The 15,462-nt window shown below is 43.4% G+C and overlaps 1 protein-coding gene across 1 annotated transcript in view; it reads left to right on the top strand.

Moving 5' to 3' along the window:
* The window catches only part of atos (atos homolog atossa), a 104,233-nt gene that overhangs the window by 81,572 nt on the left and 7,199 nt on the right, over positions 1 to 15,462 (top strand). The window contains exons 6-12 of the mRNA XM_065426237.2: positions 805 to 930; positions 2,835 to 4,107; positions 7,565 to 7,693; positions 10,537 to 10,607; positions 11,118 to 11,226; positions 12,529 to 12,690; positions 13,380 to 13,439. Coding sequence (XP_065282309.1) covers positions 805 to 930; positions 2,835 to 4,107; positions 7,565 to 7,693; positions 10,537 to 10,607; positions 11,118 to 11,226; positions 12,529 to 12,690; positions 13,380 to 13,439 — 1,930 coding nt within the window. The remainder of the gene's footprint in view (positions 1 to 804; positions 931 to 2,834; positions 4,108 to 7,564; positions 7,694 to 10,536; positions 10,608 to 11,117; positions 11,227 to 12,528; positions 12,691 to 13,379; positions 13,440 to 15,462) is intronic.

Raw genomic sequence — 15,462 nt, 5'->3', positions numbered from 1 at the left:
CTGCCAGCAGCGTTGTGCTGCAGAGCTATCGGCAGATAAGGCTGGGCAGTTCTAAGAAAGGTCCACCACTGGGAACGTATATGTTGACTTCACATTTACAGGCGTGAGTTGGCTAAAAAAACATATGGACGCAGTTTATCAAGGCTGTATATGGAAATGTACTTCTTCTATGTGCAAAGGGGCAAAAGTATTCCATGCTTTGATTTATTGTCTGATAAGTGTCAACGTGGGCAACAGTGAACCAGGCGTAAATGCAAGCAACTACGCCCAAGAGGTTTTAATTTGAATTTTGAGAAGTTTTAATTCCCTCAAGCTAAATAACTTATGGTTCGAAGCTGTATGATAAATTACTTCAGTGTAAGTAGTATGTGCCACACTTCATTGCATTCAGCAGAGATATGACACGAACATATGTACAAACAGGTGTGCTACCCTGTTTTTGCAAGCATGCAGGCAACTTGAATATCAAACATTTGCACATTTTGGTTTCATTTTCTCTGCCCTGAGATACAAAAATATTTTACTTAACTGAAACTCTTGTTTGAATGAAGTGACCTCAGAACTTACGGAAAACATAGTGAGCTGACAAATATTTTGAAACTTTTCTAAATTAGCACGAAAATTTAATTGTAAGATTGAGAATTACTGTCAATCAGGTGTAGTTTCATTTTCTACATGGCAGCTTTGATGGTGATGCCCTATGTGAAGTGCTTGAAATAGCAATTGTTATTGTTGAGCTGTGTGCGTACATTGCTTTTCATTCTGGAATGGATTATCAAGTTTTTTTTCGTTTGCTTTCCACAGAATCCAAGAAGCCACAGCTGCGCCACGAAGCCTAATCCAGGCAATGCGGTCCTACCTCCACTTTTCACAAATCAGTGCCTGGTACAGTCTGTCTGGTGGAAGGAATCCTCGGAGAATCTACTACAGGTGTGAAGGAACCTGCTTCTGCTATATTCGTGGTGTTAGTGAGCAGCAGTGTTAATTTATTGATACAAATTTTACAGTGACAATCTGTCGTCAGTTACCTTAAATCACTTTTGCCATCCACTGTGCCCGCATATAGAGGTACTATACTTAAACATTGCATTCTCATTGAACATTGCAACAGTCGAATGACAGACATGATCCAAGTGAAAGCCCGAGGAATTGCTTGTTCAGTAACTTGCTTGTAAACCATGTGAAAAAAAAAATAATCAGTTACATGCAGAATATTTCTCTACTTTTCACTATTAAGCTCTAAGAACCAGTTATTGAATGCAAGAGCATTTATTTGGCTACCCTATCCTACTTTGGTTTACCTTGCATTGATACACTGATAATGTCAAAAAAATTAAGCAAATCTAGCCCCTACAAGGAATTGAACCCAGACCTTACAGCAGGGTAAGAAAGTACTTATCCTTGGCACCATGCTAGCAGTTTACAAGGGGCGTGGAATATGTGGAACAGTAGAAACAGTACCGCTGACATAGTGTTTTTACAATACTGTGATTGCGTATGCATAGCTCGCACATGGTGACCAGAAAGCCTCCAGAGATGTGCAGTGCATTTGACTGGAAATGCAACGAAGCCAAACGAATGCACTGTCATGCTTCACTCAATCAGCTGTAATGGAATTTGATTAAAGTATGTGCACTGTGGAGATACTCACTCATAACGTAGACAAACTTTAGACAACCATCGTAGATGGGTTCTGCTGGAATTATGAATTTTTTTTTTAACCACTGTTGGTTATGCTACTATAAAGGACGTTGCTCGCAAATCTCCTGCCACAAAATTTCCCTGAATCCTTCAAGTGTAAGTGGGGTTAGAGGTAATTATTGCACTGATGTATGGCTTTCTCTCACCTTCTGTCTCCACTAGTGCACTGGAAGCTACACAAAGGGGATGGTGAGGGGCGGCATTGCCTGAAAGTTGGGCATTTTCATCAGTTTTTTTCTTGTTGATGCTACATCAGGTTCGGGCAAGCACAGCACTCTCTCGATAGGAGCTTGGGCTCCTGGAGCTACGTGCACACAGTTGCCAGGGCGTCTTGGCAACGAGAGGGCTTGTCACGCCAACCCGTGGTGGCCGTAGCATCTACGCTAGGCAGCATGCTGGTGTATCTCGGGAGGCCACGTGCAGCAGACACAGCTGTGCGCTATTGACATGTGTAGACAAGAGGAGGAGGAGGAATAAAAATTTTATTGATGAGGGAAAAAAATGGCGGAAGGCAGTGGTGCATGGTGGGTACCTATTCCAAGACTCCAGTGGCCATAGCGACTCGCCCCAGTTTGATCCAGGAGGCCCTTCTGGGCCTCGAGGTCAGAAGTGAAAAGGTGAAATACCTTTTTGGCCTTTTGAGATGCAGACACACATATTTTTTCATTTATTTAACTCAAAATTGGCAATTACAGTATTACTGGGAATGTTCTCACAATCACAAAATCTGCCAGTACCTGTTGGGCCTGCTCACGACCTAGCTGCTGATGATATTGCAAAGGAGAGAGCAAGCAATTGTTCACTTTTTTTTTTCAAACCCGGGATTGTAAATTCCCCGCTGCATGCAGTGCAAGAAATATTTGGCTCAGTTGTTAGGAGCCTCATCTACAGTTCGGCAGCGTTTTCTTATTACCTTCAAGGAGTGTTTCAGGGCCCCTGTGAGCTTTCGATTTTATTGAAAAAATTACAAGAAAAATAAAATTGTAAAGAGAAAGGCAACATTTTGAAAGTAGTGCAAAGTCTGTTGCTTGTCTTCATAAATAACCGGCTGTTCTCTCCACGAAGCCCTGAATGAATGTGACGGTGAATGTGGATGAGTAGCAAACATAGCTTTGTTTTTGTGCTCTCTGCAGGATCTCTGTGCCAGGCAAGGCATTTTCCAGCAAGTTCCTCTGCAGTCCTCACGTCCACAACTTCCCTCTATCAAACCTTGGGCGTAATGCTTCCATCAAGGTCTCTGTGAAGTCTGTGCCCAGGTGTCCAAATGGCATACCAGCAATTGCCTGTGCCAAACATCCTGCCGTGCCTCCAACACCCACGACTCCTAGTGAGCCATTGGGTCCTGCCGTCACTGCCACACTTCGGAGCCGGTCCAACAGAGACGCAGATGACGATGGGTTCAGGAGGAATGAGGAGTCGGTTGCCAAGCGCAAGCCCAAGAAGCACAGCAAGGGGGATTTGTCAGCCGACCTGCTGTTGGGAGAGAGCCTTCTTGATCCCCCGCAATCTCTGCAGATGTACCCCAAGCGCTACCAGAGCCCATCGCGATGCGGGAGCCCAAGTGTTGAGGCACCTGAGCATCTGTTGTTCAGGAGCCGAGCCCAGTCGCCTCTGGAGCCAAGCGGGCAGGCCCAGCCGGATTGCAACCGAGGGAGAGCGTCGAGGCGCCCTGTCATTGAGCGCTTCCTCAAGAAAAGTGGAGAGCCACTGCCCGGCGAAGTGTTTGCTCTGGATGCCCCCACTGCCAGCCCAAACCGGGCGCAGCCGAGAAAGGAGGAAGTGATGACACCTGCTCCTTTCTGGCCAAACCAGCAGCACACTCGGGTGAGGAGCCCTGTGACACCGTCCCAGGCTCCGGAACAGCAGGCACCTTTTGTTCCAGTTGCACCACAGTCGCCACTTCTGCTTGGCGGTGAGCGGGTTGTCGCCAGTGCTGAAGAAGTTGGTGAAAAGAAACTGCCAGACAAATTTGCGCGTGCCGCTTCGCCCGACCAGTGCGGGTTAAAGCAGAGCTTTGAGGACATGAGCCTGTGTCGCATCACCAAACCGTCTGCCAAGCACAAACTGATCTCAAGCAGCTCTAGTTCAGTGTTACACGAGGAGCTGCTGTCTGTCGAGCCTCATTTGCAAAGGACGTCGGAGCCCAATGTGAGAAGCCAGTGTGGGGGGAATACCATGGCTGACAATAAAGTGGAGCATAGGACTGTTGCAAAGGAAGTGGAAGCTAGTGTTAGCAGGTGTGGTGGTGTTGCAGCTCACAAGGAAGAAGGGAGTCATAATAAGCGAGCTTTAGGGCACAGCAAAACTTGGAGCGAAGGTCTTTGTGACCTGAAGCTCAAGGATGGAGTGGTTGGGAAAGGCAGCCACATCTTCAGCAACCTCATTCACAAGCACAAAGTGAGGCAGGTGGGTACGCACTGCTGTGAAGCCTGGTGCCTTGTCACTTCTGCTTTGACCTGTTCTTTTTATGCTTTAGTAGTGTCAGTACTCTTGTGTATAATGTATCAAATCTCAGCTCTTTACTCTAACTTGTCTTGGAATAAAAACGTTATATTGTTGCTTGCCTATTTTAGCACTCTTCTTGTTTGACCATCTATCTCTTATTCTTACTTTCTTGCATATATGTATGAGAGCTCTTGCTGAAAATTGTCCCCAGGTCATCTGTGCAGTGACTGATGTGTGCCCACTACACTCTCTGCCAGTGACTTGTCAGGTCTCTGAACCACAGATGAGTGCAAAGACATGCTATATCGCCTTTGGAATGCATGTCCTTTTAGCACTCTTAACTGCACTGCTTTGAAGATGGCCATAATGACTAGTGTTTGAAATAGAGGCCACGAATATGGCTGTCAGTTTTGCCATTGCAGGTACTAGTTGTGATGATCATCAAAGGAACTCTGCATTCCATATTCCAAAACATCACTTTGCTAAAAGATGGGAAAGCATGCATGCTCACAAACAATGTTGGACACATGCCCCTTTCTGTGGTCTTGAAACCTGGCAAGCTGCCAGCAAAAAGTGGAGCAATTTGCCTCAGTCGCTGTTCGTGCTGCATTTGTCAAAAGGTCTGAAGCCATTGCATGTGTGATGAGATGTGTTATCAGGCCGTGTGCTGGTATTCTATCAGGCCGTGTGCTGATATTCCTTTAGGACTTTCGCTGCTCCAAAGCCCTAGAGATCTAGCAAGACCGATCTCGCAACCCGGAGCTGCTGAGCATTGGGAGTCCTGAAGCAGCGCTCAGCAACAGATGTTACCACTCAGAGTGGCTTTGGAACTTTTGACACAGGCTGTACGTCCTGAGGATGTTGTTTGCAATAGTACATTTATAGAATTTTTACAGCCATTAATTTGTTGCAATTTTTATGCTGAATGTGTTAGTAGTGTAGTTTGTAAATGTGCCTGCATGGCAGTTTGCAGTGTGCAGTCAGAAGTGATTGATTTGTTCTTTAGCAGTCGCCTTGCTTCTTTGCCTTAGTTCCTTAACAATGAATTCCCTTCCCCTACAGAACATCCTTAAGTGTTGCAGTCGATGAAGATTGGGCACATTTTGCATCTTCGTTCTCACCTCTAGGCGGGCAGTTAGCATATTGTACGCCGTCTTAGTAGAGTTACCTAAGTGAGCAGCCGCTTTTGTAAGTTACACAGACGTGTCTTTCATACATACCTAATTATTCAAGAATAGATTGTGTTAAATGCAAGCTTTGAAGCACCATTTAGGCTTGTAGATTATGTATGGACTCGTTGCTATCATGTGAAGTGATATATATGATTTATAACATCTAGACAAAAATGTTTGTTGTAAAAAAGTTATGGTTTCATAGCTCTAGCAACCTTTATTATCTGAAGACAGGCCATTCTCTGTTCTAAACAGAACTTTGAGATAAGAAAAGCTTCAAATTTATAATTGGCAGAATGTTAACGTGAAATCTTACACAGCTCTATAATTATCCAAAAATTCTGTACATTAGAACTGATAATTTCATATAATTCACTAATTGTACGTAACTTTATATGTTCACTTAAATATTTTCACTGTTGCAAATTTCCATTGTTGCCAAAAAAGTTAGGTTTTAACTAAAGCTCTTCTGCAAGCTTTATAGATATATTTGTAAACTGGTGCTAAGTGTCGCTATGCTAGAACTTTTGAATTCAAAACTGGATTATAATCTTTAGTATCAGTATTTAAATTGGTAAAGTCATTTATTGCATGCAAAGAGTAGTGTACCTTAAGCTAAAGTAGACATTGGAAACAATAAAGTGCCATTTAATGTGATTGTCTATAAAGATGCTGTGTCATTTTTGCTGCTGCTTTACATGTTTGGTATGCTTTCATTACATGAAGGGCATTTCGATAAAGCTTCATACATAAATGCTATTACTAAATTTACTCTAGAGGCTGAAGGCTGCTTGTGTACAAAATTTATGTATAAGCCATGCTGGTGATTATTCGATGGTGTGAACATATAATTTTTTTTTCTATTCACACAAAAATCTGTCCTTTTTTAAAGAAGTACTCATAATATGTCAAAGAAAGGTACAACAGGGAAGCTATGTATTGTTGCTTTATTGTCATGTAACCATGTATATCTTGTATGAATTCAGGCTAATTAATATATTTTTGGTGAATTATTGAATTAAGACACTTCATCATGAAAGCAGTGAGCAATGTGGAACCTTTAAGTCCTTTAAGAACCTTGCACATAGTCAAATACTTTGCAGTGTCACAAACTCCCCTCTTGCACTTCATGCAGCATTCATTTCAAAAACATTTTGCGATGCGTTCTCCAAATTTATGCGCGTATAGTAATATCATTGTGCTGGTTATATTTGAAAGCTGCGAGACACATTTAATGACACTTCTATAAGCTCTCAATTTGGACGTGCGTGGTGACTTGGGTGTCACTTACAGCTCGTGGAGTCAAATAAATAAATAAATAAATAAATAAATAAATTATGTACCCAGGTTCACGAAGTTTTTATATAGTTTTGCAAGCTGTGCGACAAGTCTTTTCACCATTGCCAGATCCAATTAACGAGGACAGAGTAGTAGATCTGGTAATTTAACATACATTACACAAGAACACACAAAGCCCTGCTCACTTAGGTAAAATGGGCATGATGAAACTGCTTTCTTTCTATGATGAATATTTAACTTAGATTTTAAAAATTCAGATGATGTGCAAAGCATGGAATCATCCAATGTCTACAGCGGCAAAGTGTCTCAGTTTCACTGCTCTTTGGGCAGTGCCACCTCAATGGTATTCCATCGGAAGACTGGTCTCCAAGCGCTAAAATTTACAAATGGGAAACAAGTGAATTGGAAAACTTTGTGAGCTAATGGTGCTGTACCTGAAGGAGAAAATGCTGAAGTTAAAGAAAGCTTAGGGAAGCTATAAATTAAGGGTAAAGAGCTGTCTTGAGCCAAGAAAAAATGAAACTCATCGTAAAGGTGTGCCAGCACCAAAAAATTATTGTCACAGCAGCTACCAGACTGTCGATGCGGCCAGCTTAATTTTCTTAACACGCCCTGATTTTGCTTAATTCAATGCATGCATACTTCAGAATGACGCGCGTATTTGGGGTCACATGTGTTCAAGCACAGATATAGGCTGCCACGTGCGAATCCTTTTAGGTGGTCTGCTTCCCAGATGTGAGCCTTAAAGTGATTTTCATTACATTCTCAGCAGCAAGAATGCCACAGCTTCTTTTAACGCTACTCTTTATAGAATGGTGCTTCATCTTCAGGTAGTTCTCTCTGTCCTTCCTTTTCGATATCTGAGTGTTTTCTGCCTGTCTTGTTCACTGGTAAGCAAAGTGACTGAGACGCACATGTTTTACGCTGCAACGTTGCTCCTGCTTCAGATGATGTGCAAAGCACGGAATCATCCAGTGCCTACAGCGGCGGAGCGCGCTCAGTTCCGCCGCTCTTTGGACAGTGCCACCTCAATGGTCTTCCATCAGAAGACTGGTCTGCCACTAACCTCTAGTCCGGTAAGTGTTCCCGAGCATTGTTGGTTGTGTGCGTGGAAGTTGTTCGACTTTGGGTTGCCTAGACACAAAGTAAGAAAGTAGCTACCTAATTCTCAGAAGTACATTTTCCAACAACCGAGTGTGCAGATCAGAAAAAAAAAAGCACACTAATGGAGACTTATATGGTCAACAAGAGATGCTATTTTGAACACCAAATGAAATCCTATTGTTGAACAGGGTTGCCAGATTTGGCTACTTTGTGCCAAATTGGCTACTTTTTGAGGCTGTTGGCGGGGAAAAAAATGCCTTGGCTACTTGGCTACTTTTTTTGGCTACTTTTGAAATAGCTTGACAATTGTAAAAATTGGATAGAAACTTGTTTAGCTCATATTATGCAGCAACATTAGCAAATATTTAGGCCAACCCGCAACAACGACGCTTCAAATCTTTTCAAGCTGGTCCATCATCATTGTCAATCAGACTCTGGCGCTTTCATTTCATGCAAAGGATTTCGCACTGGTGACGTCACAGTGTGTTCCATCTTCGCATTGACGTTCCGCGTCAGGCCTTCCACCTTCCACACATAGGTCTTCTTCGATTTTCGGAGTTCTGGCAGCCCGCTGGCAGCCAGCTAGTGCCGGTCCTGATGGGAAGGCAACGTGAGGTGGGATCCTAAGGCAAGCCGAAGCTGCCCGAAGTTTGCAAAATCGGAACACTTGGACAGCTGGTCACGGGATAAACGTAAACATGCTACCAGCATGTCAGCGGCCGGTCTGGCCGGCACGCTCTCGGCGTAGTCGGTCCATTTATGTGTTCCCAGCTTGAAAACATACAGCTGTTTTCTGGAATACGATCACTTTTGCGAGATTTCGTGCGACTGGGCATCTCACTCTGCAGAGCGTAGCAAACGGCCTGCGACGCGTCCGATGCCAAGACGCAATATCGCACGTAAATAATCGCAAAAGCGATCGCTCGAGGTTGCCTCGAGCTTTGACCTTCTTCGAGAAATGTGCGCCAAGATTAACTCAAACATTTACACTGTGATTCTGATTTGTGATAATATTTTAGTCATATTACATGCTGATCAAAGCGCTCTTAGCTGTAGTCATTTATACACGTTTCATTATATTTTTGTATGTTCCTGCATTTACTAAAAGCAACTTTAAGTGTTGGCTGTGATAATGTCTTGAGAGTTGCATAATAAATGAAAATGCAACGCTTTTCCATGGCGTGGCTACTTTTCTGGCTACATTTCTGTATGTGGCCAAAGTTGGCTACTTATCTGGCTACTTTCCGAGATTTTTTGGCTACTTTTCACATTTTGTACCTGGCAACCCTGTTGTTGAATTCGTAATCTTCTCATCTCCGACTGACTCGCAGGGCTCCTATGCGCTTTCTCACTGGTTCATTTTGCAAACATGGTGGAATGCGACTGTCTCCAGAATAACTAACCAGGCATTCATTCTCTACGCTGTCCTTCCTGCTAAAAGGGGCATGTTTTAATGATGGCTTAGTATTCTGACATAACAGAAGGAACAAATATTTAGTGTAGCTGATTGAATATGGTTGTACTGCTTACACGAGGCTGTTTTCTTAAAATTTGATCATAATGTAAATTTTGTGGTACTATTGCAATACCAGATATTGGTTCCAGAACTAGCCATAATGTTACTTAGCCATTGAGGAGCTGAAATTTTCACAGCTAATGAGCCATAAAACTAGCCACCTTCTTGCACCTTAGTTCTACCAGCAACTCCTGTTTGGCCGCTCTTGCGAAAACCAACGTGAATAAGTTCTTGTGATGCAATCAATTGTAATTTGAAAATGCGACTTCATTTATTAGGCAAGGCAAAAATTCTGAAAATGTTCATACGAGACAGATTATCAAAAGCATATGGGCCGAAACATGGAGGACAGCGACAATAAAATAAAAAGTGAAGCATATGAGAATGAGCAATGAAAAGAAAAATGATATTGCAAACCATGTACAGATAGAAATATGGCAGTGTGAATAGGAGATCAAATGCAGAAAGGATATTCTGGTTGAGGTTCCGGTTTAATCTTGGTTTCCATTATGGCCGTGACTTGGTTTCAAGATGAAATGAAGTTGGCCAATCGTGCAATATATCAGACAGATTACTAGCAATCTATTCGAGCAACGAAAATTCGCGCAGCATGGTAAGCTGGACCAATGCATTTCCAATGCTGAGCGAATGTCCTGTAGTGCCTATTGTCGGCTCTACGTTGGCTGTGCTTGTGCTGTTATATATGCACAAGTGTGACCCATTCATCGTTAGCTCTATATTGGCCCTGCTTGTACTATTATATACTCATGTAGAAGTTTCTGTTGCAATGAAGGGAAAGCTGCAAAGGCAGAGCTTTCTGCACAGGTGTTAGTGCACTCATGTAGTCAAGCAGAATTCAACGGCGCTTCCTGCTTCGGTAGAACAGGCACGTGACCCCCCCCCGTCTACGCCTCTGGCAAGCTTGTGCAGTAGCATCATTAGGGTGTCATCGCCACACGTCTTTCATTTTTTCATCTTTTATGACTTTCCTAGCCTCCTCCCTCAGTAACAGAGGCCTTTTTTTTTTACTAACATAGCTTAACTTGTATTCTTTCTTAAGTGTTGCTTTAGCTGTTCATATGATTATTCCACAATAGTGCTCTCACTAGTTGATATGACATGTATCTCAAGAAAATGCTCATCCCTTCTACAGTTGCATACGGAACTAAAAACGGTACACTCGCTTTGCGTGTCTGGTGCCAGCAGTGAGAGTTGAGCCTAAATGCAAGCGCAACGTGAAGTTTCATTGTGCTGAATTGTTGATTTGCTCTTTCTCACAAATGCTTTTTCCTGTTTCAGGCTCCTCTTAGAAAATCTGGAGCCAGTTTTGATTTTGACAGCAGCCTGACTTCTGTGTCTGCAATTAAGAGGTCAGTCTGCTTTCTATACCTACCACTGCGATGACTTCTATTTAGGGATGTCCTGTACTCCTATCTGCCCTGTGCTCAGTTGACAATGTACCAAAGAAAAATTGAGATTTGATTTTTCATGTTTGATGGAAGAAGTTGTAAAATCCAGCTACCAAGTATGAAGCCATCACGAGATCAAATCTCGGTCCTGGTGACAACATTCCCTTAGGGATGAACTGCAAGAACACTTATGTTTAGGCGTATGTGCACAAGCCACAGATGTTCACAGTAAACCTAGAGCCCCTACACTAAGCTGTTTCTCAACTCCCCTTATAGCTCAGAATGCAACTTTGGGATGCAAAACCTCAACTACAGATGTACTGCTAGGGCTAACTGTGTTCTTAATCTAGCAAGAGCCTCCAGCTTCCTTGCAAGGCTTTGCAGTGCTTTTATTATGTCTGCTTCTTGCATGTAATGCCTGTACATTACGATTAAGCAATGCATCGCATGTCACCTTTGCTTTTCTTTAAGGGCATTGTTTGAGAAAGAACCTGTGGAAGAGGAAGCGTGTCCAGGGGAAATAATCAGCTCAAGTGCTCCAGCATCCACCACTACAAGCAGCCTGATTGTTAACTTTGAAGTAGGTTGCATTTTAAATTAAGGCTTTTGGAATTCTGCGCATCGTAGTATCTAGTCAAAGGTTCGAAGGTAATTCATCTGCTCAGATGAACTGATAATGACTGTGTGACCAAGAAACCCATACGGGCTCTGAAACATCTCTTGACTTGGTCAGTGACTGCAACCTCTTCATCAAGGTAGTAGTTGCCCACCAGTGCTGAATTTAATATTTGACTGTTTGTACTTCAGATATACGTTGCATATAAGGATATACGAGGCTTAACATGTCACATATGAAATGTGATAGCAAAGAATAAAAGGAAACACTACTACAACATGGATCTCAAACACACAGCCTGTGATGCCTTCCGAAGTTTTCAGCTCCCTGTTCCCAAGTTGCGGAAGCCTCAGAACAATTCTATAGCCCGTTGCTAAGTATTACACAATGTAGGCCACAGGAAACGGTGTGCAATACTCGCAGCCCATTAGCTGATGCGAGTTTGAGATACCTGTACTACATTTGTTACAACTGTTCCATCAACCTTTCCTGCGACATTTATCAGCAAGCTGCCATAAATTTAGTAATTTGCCAGTGGCCCTCTCTCGTTATGCGCTTGCTGAATGTGGAGGTGTATCCCGCATCATCCCAGTCAACTCCCACTTTGCTCTTTCTACACTACTTGTCTGCTGGGTCAGTGGAAACATGACTTATGGGGCACAGAACATTTCTTCCTTGTATAATGACTGCACTTTCCAACCTCTGCTGGTGTTAGTATAGGTCAATATTCATGAACTTGTTCTTTTAACAGAATATGCTTTGGGAGTAGTCGGTGTTATAATAGTCTCGCCACGTGTTACTAGCCGTCATGGTGGCTTCACGGGTAGTGTTCTTCTACCAAACCTTGGCTTGCAGGTTCAATTCAGTGGTTGCATTCTGTGAGGGGAAGTTAAATCAATGTGCTGAGATGTCTATTCATGTTGAAAAGGTCTAGGTGGTTGAAATTAATATAGTCCCATCTGCTGCAGCATCTCACATTGTCCCCATTATTTAGTAGTTTGCATATGCCTACGGTAATTAATTTGCTGTGGTTGCTTCGCTGCACTGATGCCACAGCAAGCAGCGTGCAGTAGTTTGAAAAGGAATAATCCACAAATCATGTCTTGCCTCACTTTAATCTACTGAACAATTCTTCCTAACCCTAGCGACTGTAGAGAAACAGCTAAGGGAGGTTTACAAGAGTTGTTACACATCTGCTCCTTTGCACTGTTTTAATTCTCTGTCTGCTTTTCATTTTCTCCTTTTTCTTTTTATTTTGACATGCAGGAGTCTGTCTTGAATGGCCGACTGGAGCCAGTGAGCACTGTGCAGGGTTTTGTTGCCGAGATCGGTGCCAGTGGGTCCTTCTGCCCGAGGCACATTACGCTCCCAGTGACTGTCTTCTTCTACTCGCTGCATGACATCGACAAAGTAGTCTCGCCTTATTTGGTAAGACCCGAGAGGAAACTTGAACCGGAGACATGCATTCTTTTTTCATTTCTGTATATCGCAGTGATGCAAAAAGCATGTCCCATGCCCATGACATTGGTCGTGGAAACTTGTGAAGTTTTGTTCAGCTGTACTAATATGTTGCATGCTGCAATCCTATGGATGGCACTCGATCTCTTGCGGACAGTGTGGCTACATATTCACAGGCCTAAAGTGCTGCTGCACAAGCGGGCTGAGCATCCCAGACAATTGTGCTCTTAACTACCAACTGCATGAGCGCCTTCTCTCAACAAGGCATAGCACAACAATAAAATGGCCACCTCGAAGGGGCGCTAGCAAATGGTTAACGTACATGGCCCATCACTCCCAGCATCTTCATGGCAAAAGATGTGTGGAATACAGTTGTGCACAGCAGTAAACGTTCTGCATGTTGTGATTAGAAACACCCTCGCGAGATGCCATTGCTACAGTTCTCCATTATATTTCGTTGTGGCATGCACCAAGCCATAATCCAGATGCCTTATTCAGTTTGCATGCTGTATGTCCTTCAAGCCTTATGCAGGATTTGTCGCATTGCACTGGATGTGGGTATTTATTCAGGTTTTAGATTTTTAGGTAGTTTACTTCCTTTTTTTAAATATGCGCAACTAAAGTCAGATCGTTAACCTAGACCTCATTGTGTTTTTCAGGGTCATATTAACCTTGGCATGAAAGGTTACCATGTTCCAAAGACAGGAACAATACAAGTGGTGAGTTTGTCATGCTTTTGAAGAGGTGCCAAATGTAGCCTTTTATTTCTTTCTGTTCTGTTTCTAGATGCGTGTTTACTTACTGTATCATTGCTTTGTGTGTTTCTCAGCAGAATTACTGAGTAAACATTTCTATGTGTTGTGTTGAAGATCTCTGATACTCCATCACATGTTAATACAGTGAAACCTCGTTAAACCGTAGTCGGCCGGAGCTCGGAAAAAGTACGTACTAAACGGTAGTACTGTTTAAGCGAAATAGCATGAGATCGCCCACTTACCTGTCGAAAACGGAACTCAGAGAGAGTGCAATGAAAGGGGGAAAAACATGCAGTATTTATTCACTTTGCGGGACGTAAGTGTTATTTTCGTTTGATGTCGCGGCGGCCTAGCACGACAGCGGACTCAAACTTACTGAAGCTGCGTGCCAGCTTCTCAACCAGCCCCCCTCCTCTCGGCAAACACTCGCACGGCAGATTCCTTGTTGGCGTTACGTATTCTCCGTGCACGCGCGCAGTAGTGCTGCATAAGTCCCGGGGCGCCTTTTTCATTGCCGCGTGCCGGAGTTCGGAAAACTTTTCGTTTGGAATAGTTACGTTATCGCGCCCCTGTTCTCCTTGCGACGATCGCATTCATGAGGCTGACGTAACGCGCAGCTTCTGCCACTGTCGGGCCTGAATAGCCCGTGCTGTCGCTTTCCGTGTCATCCTCATCACTGTCGCTAGTTGACACTTCGGCAACAGCGGCAACGATGGTGAAAAGTCGAACCTCGTAGCCGACATCTCTTCGCGGTCGCAGCAGCGCTGCCGAGCAACTTCGCATTCCAAATGCCACACACTGTAGTCAACAGCAGATCCATGTCGCGGGCCAGCGCCGACTTCTTCGTGTCACGTTCGGTAGCACGGACGATGTCTAATTTTTCTTCTATGCTGAGCACCCGGCGTCTTTTTTTTATCCTAGCTTCGGCATGACGCGAGTCCTCGCTTGCACGACGCCACAACGCTCTCTGGCACGGCGTCCATGCGGCGTTGAAATGATGTTGATGTTGATGCGGCTTCACGTGCAAACGCACAGGGCGCTTGGAGGCCGTTGTACAGATCTCTGAGGCTTGTTGTTCTGCCGGGCCGCCCGATGGAGACGACGCGCCGCCGTGTTTCCGCGACGAAAAGTGGAAACGCTACGTTTTAACCGATGCGTACGCAATAAGCTGGTACGGTTTATGCGGATACAAAATACATTATGTTCAATGGCCGCTGAGTCGGGGAATTGACTTTACTACTTTTAAACCGAAACTACTGTTTAAGCGGGTACGGTTTAACGAGGTTTTACTGTAATGGTCTTTTCCTTTTGTAAACTATGTTGTTTTGTTTTTTGCCGTTTTCTCCCTTGGATGTTGTGTCTGCGATGGCAACCATTTACTAAACAATCATTTAACAAATGCCTTAATAAAACAGCACCATTTACCTTTGATGTCAACATGTCAATTTAGGCAAAGAATAGATAAATCTTTGATAATCTTGTCTCTGCTTACTAAGCTGCAGGTAACTTGACTCTTGACCACCCCACAGAGTATTGCCCTGGTCATTAGCGACCTATAGCTTGCCAAGTATCATGTAGGCTTGATCTATTGCCTGCCGACAAAGAGCTTTTACTTATTTGTTCATTATTTCTTCATTTTACTTACACTTTACCTACATAACCACAAGAAATGCGAAAACACCCATCGACTTAGATTTAGGTGCACATTAAAGAACCCCAGGTGGTCCAAATTATTCTGGAGTCTCCTACTATGGCGTGCCTCATAAGCAAATTGTAGTTTCAGCATGTAAAGCCCCACAATTTAATTACACAGCCACAACGCATTAAATGGGGGGAGGTCGGGGGGGGGAGGGCATGAATTACAACATAGCACGAATAGCAATAAATTGTTGTGCAAGATACATAATGAAAAAAATGTTTAAAATGTGCGAGAAATTATACAGAATATACAAAAATTACCATAAACATACATTCTAAACAATCGAGA

Source organism: Dermacentor albipictus, chromosome 4 (genome assembly GCF_038994185.2).
Source record: "Dermacentor albipictus isolate Rhodes 1998 colony chromosome 4, USDA_Dalb.pri_finalv2, whole genome shotgun sequence".
Taxonomy (NCBI): domain Eukaryota; kingdom Metazoa; phylum Arthropoda; class Arachnida; order Ixodida; family Ixodidae; genus Dermacentor; species Dermacentor albipictus.
Note: the sequence above shows the minus strand (reverse complement) of the source record. Positions and strands in the feature narration are given on the sequence as shown.